The 12,433-nt window shown below is 34.5% G+C and overlaps 1 protein-coding gene across 5 annotated transcripts in view; it reads right to left on the bottom strand.

The window, feature by feature from the left end:
• EPB41L2 (erythrocyte membrane protein band 4.1 like 2) overlaps positions 1-12,433 on the bottom strand; it is a 69,867-nt gene that overhangs the window by 34,066 nt on the left and 23,368 nt on the right. For all 5 annotated transcript variants that reach the window (XM_027751500.2, XM_027751569.2, XM_027751587.2 and 2 more), the window contains exons 5-10: positions 11,953-11,995; positions 6,038-6,113; positions 4,342-4,560; positions 3,795-3,882; positions 2,452-2,604; positions 1,175-1,272 (exon numbers count right to left, since the gene is read on the bottom strand). In XM_027751500.2, the coding sequence (XP_027607301.2) occupies positions 1,175-1,272; positions 2,452-2,604; positions 3,795-3,882; positions 4,342-4,560; positions 6,038-6,113; positions 11,953-11,995 (677 nt within the window). The remainder of the gene's footprint in view (positions 1-1,174; positions 1,273-2,451; positions 2,605-3,794; positions 3,883-4,341; positions 4,561-6,037; positions 6,114-11,952; positions 11,996-12,433) is intronic.

The following is a 12,433-nucleotide window of genomic DNA, read 5'->3' as shown; positions in this document are numbered from 1 at the left end:
AAAAAAAAACTCTGATCAGGATTTAAAATAGAAGTGCTTCTAAATTAAGCATTTGAAGACTGATTTATGCTGAAATTTGCCAATATCAGAATAAATTCCAACATTGCATTCAAGATTATGCTACATTCAATGAAAATCTGAATACTGAAAGCCATCCAATAAGACAGTTCCAGTAATCAACTACTTAGGTCTCCTGGTCTCCAAGTTTTCTGAAGTTCTCAATCTAGCAAGTGTATTCAGTAACAGGATTGCGTCTACCTTAAAACACAACTTCTTTTTAAAACAAACAGGCTACTGATAGAGAAAGCTTACCCTTTACATACCCTAGTTACTGTGCTTTAAAGCAAGAAACTCGGATTTAATGCCTATCCAATCCATAAGAGATTCAACCTACATCTGTGACTCCTAGGCTGCATGGGGAACATGCACTCCCTCATGGAATGTGTGTTATTATAAAAATCAAATGAAGATTCTTTAATTTCCTTTTCCCTGGAAGAAGCAGACTGTGGCTTGTTGTCAAGTGCTCATTTACAAATAGTTGATAGTTTCAATGACCAATTCAGAATTTTTTGGTGTTCCTCATTTGCTGGGGAAAAAAATGCAGACTATAAACAATAGTCTATTTTTAAAGGGATTATCTTCTTCGAGGAATGACTGTGAACTCAGCCCAGCTCATAAATAAGGAAAAACTCAGCTGTAAGCATTTACACTCGGCAGAATATTCAAGTTAATTGAATATTAACATTAAAGCTAATTGAATGAAGATTACTGTCAAGCCCTGAGAGCTTCTTGTGAAGATGTAGAGTAGCTTTCTAGATGGTCATTCTGCAGAGTCAATCTCTCAGGAAATCTTATAACAGAACCATAGAATGAGTCCGGTTGGAAGGGACCACGATGGGTCATCCAGAAAACTCTTGAATATCTCCAGTGATGCACAATCACTTGTTTAGTTCCATCCTGTTAGCACTCTGAAAGTTTTGATAAAGCAGTTAATTGTACTTGAGACTTTAAGAATTGGTAATTTGGAGTCAGTGATTGTCAGGGTGTCTTCTAAGAAGTGTTACTGGACTGAAAAATTAGGGGCAAAGATGGGGGAAATCTCTACTTTCCTCATATCCTTTAAAATGGGGGAGCATACCTTGTTAAGTGGGGGAAGCAGAGAATTATCATTTACCTGAAGAAAGTATGGTGCTCCACACAAACCTTCCATAACCTTTTAGCAGCCCGGTGGTTTGGCAGTTTGAACCCAATAGTGCTCTCAAACTGTTCCAGCTAGAAAGAATCCACAAATAAGTTAACGCATTTCCTTAAGCTGGCTATTAATTAATAGGTAGAGTTCAGATAGTTCCATTACTGTATCAAGCTGTAACATTCTTGTCATGAGACTTCATAAGATTAAAAAAAAACATAAATCTAAAAAAGATCAGAATTTCCAGCCTTTTAAAAGAATTATACTTGTTGGGCTAAGTCATAATGGGTAATAATCACATAAACACTTCCTAATCTGTACTAATGATTCTTGAGAAATCCAATAATACTTCAGCGTTCCTTGCTGATTTTCTGACTAGTTGACCAATGTACTTAAACTGCATGAAGCAATGGTACTGCAGGATGTGCTGCACACTTTCTTTGGATTTAATAAGAGTCTGAAATGCATACTGCAGTGTTAAGATTATATGATCTGTTTCACTGTATAACAGTTTCTTAGCAAAAGTATTTCATCTATGCACACCATCAGGAACTGCAAGAACAATACATCTGTGTTCCAAAACTTACAAAACTACAATGCTAGTATTGTAAAGCTGGTATGACTTCTCTTTTGTTTTATTTATTCACACAGCAAAAGCTACCTTAAATATTTTAGAGCATAGTCTGAAAAAAGTATTGCAGTGTTTGACATTTTCGTTTTTTGTTAAATTTCCAGTTACAATGTGTTCAAAATGTAGCCTCCTGCCCCCCCCCCCCCAGCAACTCTCACAAACTTTTGTAGGTAACTGAAAAGAAAGTTGAATCCACAACTTCCACAGCAGCTAACAGGGTTCTAACATCCTACAGGAACTCAAGCCTTTGGTTACAGCCACAAACTAGATTTACTGACATTTGGTGAACAGTTATACTTGAAGAGGAAGAGAAGCTGTCTCTCTCCCAGGACTGCAGGTTTGTATAGACAGTAAAAACATGGCCAGTGTAACTAGCTTTGTACGTTAAAAAACCATAAAATTACAAGATGGCATCTATTAACAAAAGAAAACAGATTTTCTTCTTGGTTTGCATTTACTAGTCACAGTATTTAATACAATCAGTAGAATCTGAAGAGAAAAAAACACTCCTAAGTTCTGCTCAAATCCCTCATAAGCTTATGAAGGCAACTGGGGAAAAATTGAGGATGTTTTCTTTTTGCTGGATAGAAATGATCTCACAAAAGAAATAAGACAGAAAGATGCTACTTACTTCTGCTGGCCTGACTTTGATATAGAAATTACTTCTCTTGTATGAAATCTTCAGAATTTTTGGCCAAGCGAAGCGGTTTATCCGGAGTCTATCTTTGTAAATCAGCAGACCATTAGCACATACACCCAGCATGATATCCACACCTTCAGAATCCTATCATGTATGAGACAATTTCATAAAAATCAGTTTAATAACATTCCATACAATTATTGCTGACGTACCTAGAGGGAAAATAATGTAACTGGGACATGTTTCATATTCCATCCTGGAAGACTCTGACAATGAGATTCTTAAATAAAAAATAGCCAAGTGTATTAATTTCTTAGGAAAAGCTTCCAACTGAACGTTTTTGGCACTCATAGGCCAAAGTATATGCCACAGTTCTGGGAAATTCTTCAATATTCTGGTAATAGGGACTAATTTAACAACATAAAAGCAAGGAAGGGTATGGCCAGTGTGTGTGCTACCAATAATTTCAACAAATATTAAAAGAAGAAAAATTAAAAATAGGCCTTTCCAACTTAAAGCAGTCAGTGTAAGTCTGAACAAGTTGGTGATCAAGGTGATCTTTTACAGTCAACTACTATTCCAGTAAAGATACAGGAAGTAACAGAAAGGTTTCTGAGCATTCTCTTCCACTGACAGCATCTGATGCAAGTTTTACAGGCCACAAAACTAATCACTTACTGATCATGCTTTGATACCCACACAATACAGCAGAATCTCATGTCCTTCCCAACAACAAAACAACTACATCAAATGCCAACACTGTCATCAAGAAGTTGCTTCACTGGCATAACTAACAAAACAAAATTAAACAACGTTTCTCCAGTACTTAGAAGTGTTGTTTTTCCTTTTTTAAATGTATGACTTATATGCTTAGCATACCTCAGTTTCCTAATTATTTGAGATTCTGGATTTGACCTACCCAGAGAAGTAGAAAAGCACCAAAATACACTCTCCCCCAAGACCTCCCCCATCTGTTTTCAACTCTCATGGTATTATGGAAACAATTATATCTTCTTTCAGGCTTTACTTTATGGCCCAACATCTCCTTGGCATAAAAAAAATCTGACATTTTAAATGTATTTATCTGCTCTTATGAATAAAATATTACTTCCAAGTTGCATGTAAGTCTATGTACTAAATAAACTTAGACATAAAACAAGTTCTAAGAATGTTAGAGCTATAAACTGAGTAATTATTGTGACCAAGAGATAAAGGCTTATAACCAAGAATTAAGCATATAATTTTTTAAAAAATAATCTATATATACACTGTTTTCTTTAATACTAAGCATGTCTATCATAAAACAAAAAAAAAACCAAACCAATCTCCAATACCTTGGCATGATGTAAATCCACTCCATACATGGAGAGTCTCTTAGCATTTTCTAGGAACTGGGAATCCGCTTGTGCTGGAGTCAAGCCCCTAAAACCATTGAATAAGCCTTGAGTTTACTCACAAAAAACTGAGAGTCAAAACTGAGTGCAATCCTGGAATTCAGACACATAGAAAACCTCAGTTTATAAGGTATCAAGAGCATTTCTGCCCTACAGGTAGTGTTCTTTCAGAGCATATTATTTTCCTTGAGCACAGATTTTCACCTTTACTCTTTCAAAATATTCTAGCTGTATGTTGCTTAAACTAATTGATGTGCTCAGATAAAAATATTTTCTCCCAAAGTTCTCTTCTGAGATCTTAGTGAATTTATTATTTTTCAAACTGAAATTTTCAAAAACAGAAAACTAAGACCTTTTGGTTACATAACAAACAATTTCCAAAGTAACAATAATTTCAGCTCAGCAGTTTTACACGTACTCTTAACAGAACTGACATAAATGTGACAAAGCACGATGGCTTCATTTCATCCCACTGTATCTGACACACCTGTGTGTTTTGTGTAGCTCAGCCACCTTCTCTTCCATTTCTTGAGTTTGATTGGGTGCAAATTGGAATTCACTGATATAATCACTGCGGTGTTCCTCTGGGTCATGATCACCCAGCTCAGCCTGCAGGGTATATGAACCAAGGAGGGCATGAGTCACAAAAGAACAGGGCAGTCGACCAGATACAATATCCTGACGAAGCTGTAGGCACAAGAAATACCTGGAAGACAAAGGAAGGGGGAGGGGGTGGGGGAAACAAAGAATAGAGAAAGTGTTACCAATAGCAAATTAATAAGAGATATGACAGAATTCATCAAGATGCATGTAATCATGTAAGAATATTTTAAAGTAAGTCAATGCATTAATAACTTGTTACACCTTACATTATTTGAGCATTATTATCACACAGTAAATTTCACTTTATTTTTAAGAGTCAATATTACTTTCACTAAAAAGTGTGAAAAGCAGGAAAAATTCTGATTTCCAATGTAAATTGTAATTGTAGTTTTAAACAAAAGTTTACTTAGGAACTCCTTCAGTTCACATTGTAGCCTGTGGGTATCTATGGTTTAAAAATAAAAAGTTCTGCATTTCTTTGACATGTCCCTTTGGCTTTAAAACTCTAACATTTACATCCCTTGCAGTTCACAAGCTAATCAAGTCAGGCAATGTACGAAAGAAATCCAGTTTAGTACTGAAAGCATAATTACCTTCCTTAAACCATGTATGTATTAGAATTTAATATTTCAGGAACTGCAGTGTTCTACCAAATTTAACAAGTTAGCAATCAGCTTAATATCCTCCATATAGTTTTTAATGTAAATGAAAAAAGTCTTACTAGTGAAACTTAAATTTTAAGGAGTTTAGCTTTAAGATATAACAGAATTGCTTTTATCAATTGAATGCACAATTGAAAAGCCAACCAACTTACTGAAAATTTTCAAACACAGCTTCTCATAAATATACTCTGAACTGAATGTCTTAGACTATTTGTAGCAATATATCAACTGCATACTTGTGTAGCTATCTTATTTTGTGCAGAAGACTGATCCGATGCAATGTGTAGTAGTAACATACATCCTGCCTCAGCAGTCTCAGCTAACTCTAAACTAAAACTAAGTATTTAGGTTTTCCATAACTCCTGAAAAAAATGAGTCAATTCCCTGCACTCAGTCCCCAATTATGTTACTCTTACAATGCTACATTTTAGGTGCCTAGTATCCACTGCATTCTAAGTATTTTCTATCTAAGAAGTTTGGAAGATAATTATTTTCACATTTTATTATGTTTCATGGCTTTATTTAATCCATATGTGTAAAACCACATTTTCATCAATCTAGTCTAGATTATTACTGAAGTGCCTTGGATCCCCTGAGCTTTGCGCTCAAAACCACCAATGCCCTTGTTTGTTTTATTTTAAAGCAGCAGGCTGACAATAAACCACTTGCTTCTTTCAAATACCATCACTCACATCTTACCTCCCACCCAAATCATATCCCCGCTTATCATTAAATTCTTCTTTCTCAGGTTTCCTCCAGAAGTTTTCACTTTACCTTTTCAACCTTGTTCCAAAAAGCAGTTGATGTATGTAAGAACATCTACAGTGTACAGCATCCAGAAACTGAAGAAGACATTTTATATGGTTTTCCAATTAGACTAGTAGTAATTTTAAGTCTAAAATTGGGAACTGTGCATACCTAGTGATGTCTTCAGTCAACTGTGAAGGATCAGGGGGATAAAACTTCACATTAAAGGTGAATATCCAAGGTAAACCTAAACATGAAAATATCTGATTGTTAATTTCAAATATGTTGAAGCAAGTAAAGAGAGAACCTTATGGAAAAAAAAAATGTTAGCCAGTCACATAAATCTTAATCACTGAAATCTCGAAGAATGTTTTTTTCTGTCTTTTTACAGGACATTAATAAGAAGAATAGATTATTTTTATTAGCCAGTAGAAACTCAGTCACACAGTGAAAGATTAGCATGTTAAAAATTACTTTAAGATAATTTTTTACAGTACCTTATGCAAATATCAGAAGACATTTTTAATTTGAAAACTATCATAATATTTTAACACTTTTAAGCTATTGAGTGTTCAAAGGCACTTGAATTGAATTTGTGTTTATTTCTAACTCCTCCAAGGATAACAGAGTTGTCCTGTCTAAACTGACTTGGTTTGAGAGACTGTACAGTAACTCTGAACAAGATGTCAAAATGAGATCTGTGTTGTATATGACAGAAAGATAATAAATTATTCATTGAGAATGCAAGGAAGACAAAAAATATTAGCCATTCCCACTTTAAAATATTCTTCTGGTAAACACCACATCTAGCAACAACAAAAGCAATGGTATTTTAAATTTCAATTCTCGTGTGTTAGAACTGTTAACAACACATGCATTTTTTTAAGCAAAAGTGTGATTAAATTAAAGCAGCAGACTGACAATAAACCACTTGCTTCTTTCAAATACCATCACTCACATTTTACTTCCCGCCCAAATCATATCCCCGCTTATCATTAAATTCTTCTTGCTCAAGTTTCCTCCATTTTCAATTAAAATTGAAATTTTAATACTAGATTAATAATTTGAAAAAGCATAAAATGTTGCCTTTAATCCTCACTCTATTTTTAAATAAATTTTTAAGATTTGAAAACTAAGTCATACATCAATAATTAAAATACATTTTCAGAATGTTGATCTACCAGTACTGTAATTGGAAAGTACCAATACCTTACCAAAATATAGAACATCCCTAATTCTAACAGGTTTTACTAAGTACAATGCAGATGTACAACACAATGCTAGAAAAAAGTGCTAACATTTTTGTTTAAGGTTACTTTCTTTAAAAAAACATGTTCTAAAATCTCATAACTATTAAAGGTAAAGAGGTGCTTTGTGTCAAAACTCCTAATGTCTTCCAACATTTCAAAAACTGTTTTGGTTTTTCAGACAGGACTATTCACTGAAGCACTACAATTTCTGTTTAAGAGTGAACCTCATTCTGCCCCTGGCTGCTAAGCCACTATTTCTTTTTGAGAGCTCAGGGTTTTATTGTATCTTAACATTGCCAGTTGTCAAATTCTTGTCAGAAAAATGACAATTTTGTTTACAAAATAAGTCAAGACTCCTTAAATGAGAAGGCCTAATTTATCATTGCATCATCTACTGCAATACAGTGCAAAACAGAATTAAGACAAAAATACCTTTAAAAAAAGAAGTCTAACACTGATTAATGCATACAGCATAATAAACACAGTTAAAGTTGGAATAGATTTACCTACTTCCATTATTTATCTACCAGAGAATTAGCATCATTTAATGAAAAGATGCTGATATTGAGTAAGCCAAACTGATGAATATTAGGAACTGGGCCAAAATATCTACGCAAAAAGCATTAAGGGAGAAATGTAATCTTAACAGGGCTGTGGGATGTGGAGAACTGGATGAAGGATGTGTTCTTCCCCACAGATACTAAGCCAGTCTTCAAGTTTTCCTGGAATGAAGCAGTGTTTCCTGGCATGAAGCAATTTTTCCTGGTCTAAGACTGCAGTTCAACTAGTCATATTTGAATTCCTATTTAACCCATTGCTCGTTCCTGTCAGCATTTCTACAGTTAACTTGCAGAAAGCAGGAGACCTAGAAGTGGTTTGAAACAAAACAAAATTAAAAAACCACATTCTCTATAAAAAGCTAAGAAGTCCATAAATTCTCAGAGTGTATGGACTTCAAAAAATTCCATGTGTCTCCTCATTCCATTGCTAATTTATTGAAAAAATATTGAAGCTGACTTTGTACTAAATATTTTCTGAACAGTTTGTGACCATATATTTTGTCTCATTATTGAAAGCACATTTATCCCCTAAATATAGACTAGCAAATATAATACAATGTACACAGTCTATATTTATACTTCTCACTAAAGCATACTGTTTATAGCTGCACAGCCCAGGCATACAAACATAATTGCCTTCACACAATAATGCACATTATTACTGTTTTTTTACTGAGTTGGTAGCAAAGACAAAAAAAACCCCCTGTTTTAAAATTATATTTAGCATTCTGTCCCTGATAAGGCTCTCTGTGTTTTGATGTTTAGTAGTATGGGCTACAGAAATGTCAAATTTTTTTCCAGCCAGCTTGTTACATCAAAAATGCTTCTGTGGCAACTTTAGGCACATTCTTAGAGAAAAAGAATACAACAGAACAAACCAGCTAGCAGCATACAATTAACATGATTCATCCCTTTTAAACGGGAAAAGTCACTAAGTTGGGGTTTTTTCCAGTAAAGGCTTTTTCTGGCTTTTACTCATGATCTCTCATGTGTCAGCTTTTGCAGGAAATCTCTTCCCTTGGCACAGGTACTTAGTTCTCTTCAACAATAACAAGCTACACTCTAGTGTAATTAGCTGAGATCAAAATTGGCTACAACTCTTACAAATATATAGTTATATATATAAAATAAATGAATATAAAATAAAGGGAACCTCCATAAAGTGACCACCATATTTTGGTACCTGCGCATAACCATACATTTGTTAGCATTAAAATCAGACTGACAGTCAGAGTTGTACATTTAAAATGCAAGCTCTTTCTTAATTAATTCAAACTTCCCTTAGTATCCCAGTCTATTGTGCCCTCACAACATCTAAACCCTCTCCATTTCATAAGATATACAGAGAATATGTGATATAGAAGTATTTTTTGCAATAGGAATACTAATTGTGCTGCAGACTAGAAAAGTATTTAATTGACATAATATTACCTTTGGTTTAAACTGATAAAATCCCAATTTGAGTTTTTTATAAGGGTGACCCACCATACCCTCTGTGTCTGAGAGTAGACTGTTCCAAGGTGAGTTGCTACTGCTTGTACCATCACAGGATTCAAGCTGTCACAAGTTCTCAGTTTTGCAAAAGTCTGAGTCCACCTTAGATGTAGCAATTTTCAAGAAGAAGTGACAGAAATGTAATTACCCACCTGTCCCTGAAAGAAGTAATTAGAGGTTTTAACACATGCCAGTGGACAGCCCAGTACATGAGCTAAAAAAGTCAAGAATTCATTTTCCTGAAGTGATCAGGCTGGCTGAAAGCAAACAAGATTTTTGTCACCTTTGTAGTCCTGAGAACAGAGACAGTAATTTGTGGATCACATTCATTAGCCAAAGTAACATCGTTAATTGCTGAGATCCCACATAATTGCCCAGCCAAAGGCCAACCTCTACAAATAAGAGATCGCACAAAGGGCCTGAGGACTGTGATGTAGCAAGAGACAGCCTGCAGAAAATGACTTAGGGGAGACTATAGGACTATTATTTCATCTTCCCAAGTCACAGGTGCTGCATACATGCCCAATGTGCAGAGTATTGGTGTTGCTTGCATTTAGAAGAGACAGAGATTGTTATAAATATCATGTTGCAAACTGATGTGCTGAACTACACTTCCAAATTTGTTACCTTTGTGTGCTCAGATTAATGTATTTGTCTAGATGCACTTATCTAGCATGCTAGTGCTTCAGTTTCAGTTTGTGCTACACAAGAGAAAAAGAAATTAGTTTCTTCGAATGGACTAATAGGTTTTACGGGTATCTTAAATTTAATGAGTAGTTTTGTACATAAGATTTCCATTCTTGATTCAAAGACAAATATATTTAGAATTAAGCCTGAAACAAAGAAAAGTCTCACTATTTGATACCCATGTGTCTGGGGGATTTAATGTGTCTGAGTACATTCCAATATCTGGAAACTTTAATAGACTGATTACAAGGAACACGACTGCAAATTGGCGTAAGCAAGTTTCATTTTAAAATCCTTAAAATTCTGTTGTTACTTGTCTGTTTGCTTTATTATGCCTATCAACTCTGAAATACTATAGATTGGAGAAAAAAAACCCGGTCATGATTCCTAATTCAAGAAACTGGACTTGCTCTCTAGTATAAAATGTAGGTCTTCACGCTGTATGAAAAATCACATCCCCTTAAAATATTTTTTTTGGTAGTGCATATGATACAGTATTAAAAAAACACTACGTAGTGAATTCAAAAATTTTCAGGTCCATTGTTACACTTCAAATTTTTGACACTAATTGTAGGCCAGATAGCTTGCAAATCACTATAGAAGACAAATAAGTATCAACATTTGTATCAACAAAGTTGACACAGAAAGTATAAACACCCTCAATATTTTGTCATTTATTAAAAACAAAACAAAACAGCCTTTAGTGCACATATTTGGACAACTAACAGATTTTCACTAAAGACATGCAGAACAAGAAGTTACAACACCAGTAACTTTTCCTTAATTAGAAGTATGGTTACTACTTCCATCTTCACCATTTTAATAGTTCTAGTTTGGTTATACAACATATATACGTTAGATCAAAAAAACAGTTTCCAAGGAAGCTTCTGTAACTTTGATTTCTATACTGAAAATATAAACCACACCTTCCTAGTAAGGGATTTCCTCAATATGCAAAGATCTAAAGAAAACAAAATTAACAACACTATGATTTCTGGAAAAATTGAGTGTTGCCTTAAAACAGTAGAGTCAACAATAGTAAAGAAACCATGTATTTATCATTATGTATAACACCCTGCTGTTCTTAATTACAAGTACAGTCAGTTCCTTAACTTAGATTCTCAGTTCCTTAACTTAAATTCTTGTGTTGAAAGTTTAGGCATGTAAGTATTGTCATCATCCTCTTCTCCCCAGTTATGTTTCCCAACAGGTATTACCAAAAGGTTTCCATCAAAAACAAAACATCAGCAAAAAGCCCTGGATTGGCCACAAATTAGTAAAGCAATGGGAAGAAGTTCAGTAAGGGCAGTGGGCTGTCTAGCATTTTTTAGTGGCCACTTATTTTGTGATATGTAGACTCAGGCAGGGTATCACCTAAATTTACTCTCCATAAAGTCCCCATGGAGAAGGTACCCCAGGCAGTGAAGAGCTTTGACAAATTTTTATGCTAATGGGGTAAAATAAATAGCTCATCATGTATTGAGTATAGGAAGTAGAAAGGCATTTCAGACAGATTCAGTCTGAAAAGCATTGCAGTGAGACATTCAGAGATTATGCTCTCTATTCCATTTCCATTATGGAAATGGACATATCACAAAAGTCAATGCTGGACTGATCAGTATTGAAGAGTATACATTTCCTGTAAGACATATTAATTCTCTTTTTAGAGTTTCATATTTTTCTGGTGAGTCTTTGAAGTTATAAAGTCCTATGGTAACAATCACGACCACCTTTCCAAGACGACATTCTCCATGTAATAACTCAAATATCAGCACAAAGCTGAAAAGCATCTACTGTTTCAGAATGCAAAAATATCAACCATTAGTCACATGCAACAAAGGAAAATTTTGGGGCAATAGTCAGTAAAATAATTAACTTTTACAGCAAAAAGTTGAGTGATTCTTTCTGCCCTTCTTAGACAGCAGACAGAAATAGAAGATTTGCTTTCTCTTTTAAGGTTGAATACACCATTATCAGATAAAAATTATTTTAAACCTCTAACTATACAATTTAGTCAACATCCAGGCTATTAAGTTTATCTTCATTTCTGTGAGGAAATAAAAGGAGCATAACATCTGAATACAGAAGTACTTACTTCGAATTTGTCTCTTGATTTCCTTCGAAGGATCTAGCCAGTTCTGAAAAATAAAAAGATAAAACCCCCACAGTCAGCATTTAAAATCCTCAATACCAAAAATACTTTAATATAATCTGTGCAACCTATTAAATAGCTCATAGCATTTTAGTTACTATTGATACATGCAAAGAGATGGCATTGTGACAGATCATCCAAAAATTTAACTTTGGGAAGTGAGACTAAGAAATCAGTCACATATATTCATCAGTAACTCCTGTTTACTAATTTTACCCATACACATTAGAAAACAATTTGTGTGAGAGACTAGAAACATAAGCCTTTTAACTACAGTTACTGAGAAGTTACTTCATAAAGTGTTTGAACCTTTATTTCTCATGGCCAGACATACATATTCAAGCACATATATGGAAGAAACACACTTGCATACAGTCAGCCTGACAGCAGGCCTTGCAACATTTCAAAGACAGAATGCGCAAGG

The sequence above is a fragment of the Pipra filicauda genome, unplaced genomic scaffold (assembly GCF_003945595.2).
Source record: "Pipra filicauda isolate LSUMZ 115617 unplaced genomic scaffold, ASM394559v2 scaffold23_size5868930_pilon, whole genome shotgun sequence".
Classification (NCBI taxonomy): Eukaryota; Metazoa; Chordata; class Aves; order Passeriformes; family Pipridae; genus Pipra; species Pipra filicauda.
This window is presented reverse-complemented; position numbering and strand designations above follow the sequence as displayed.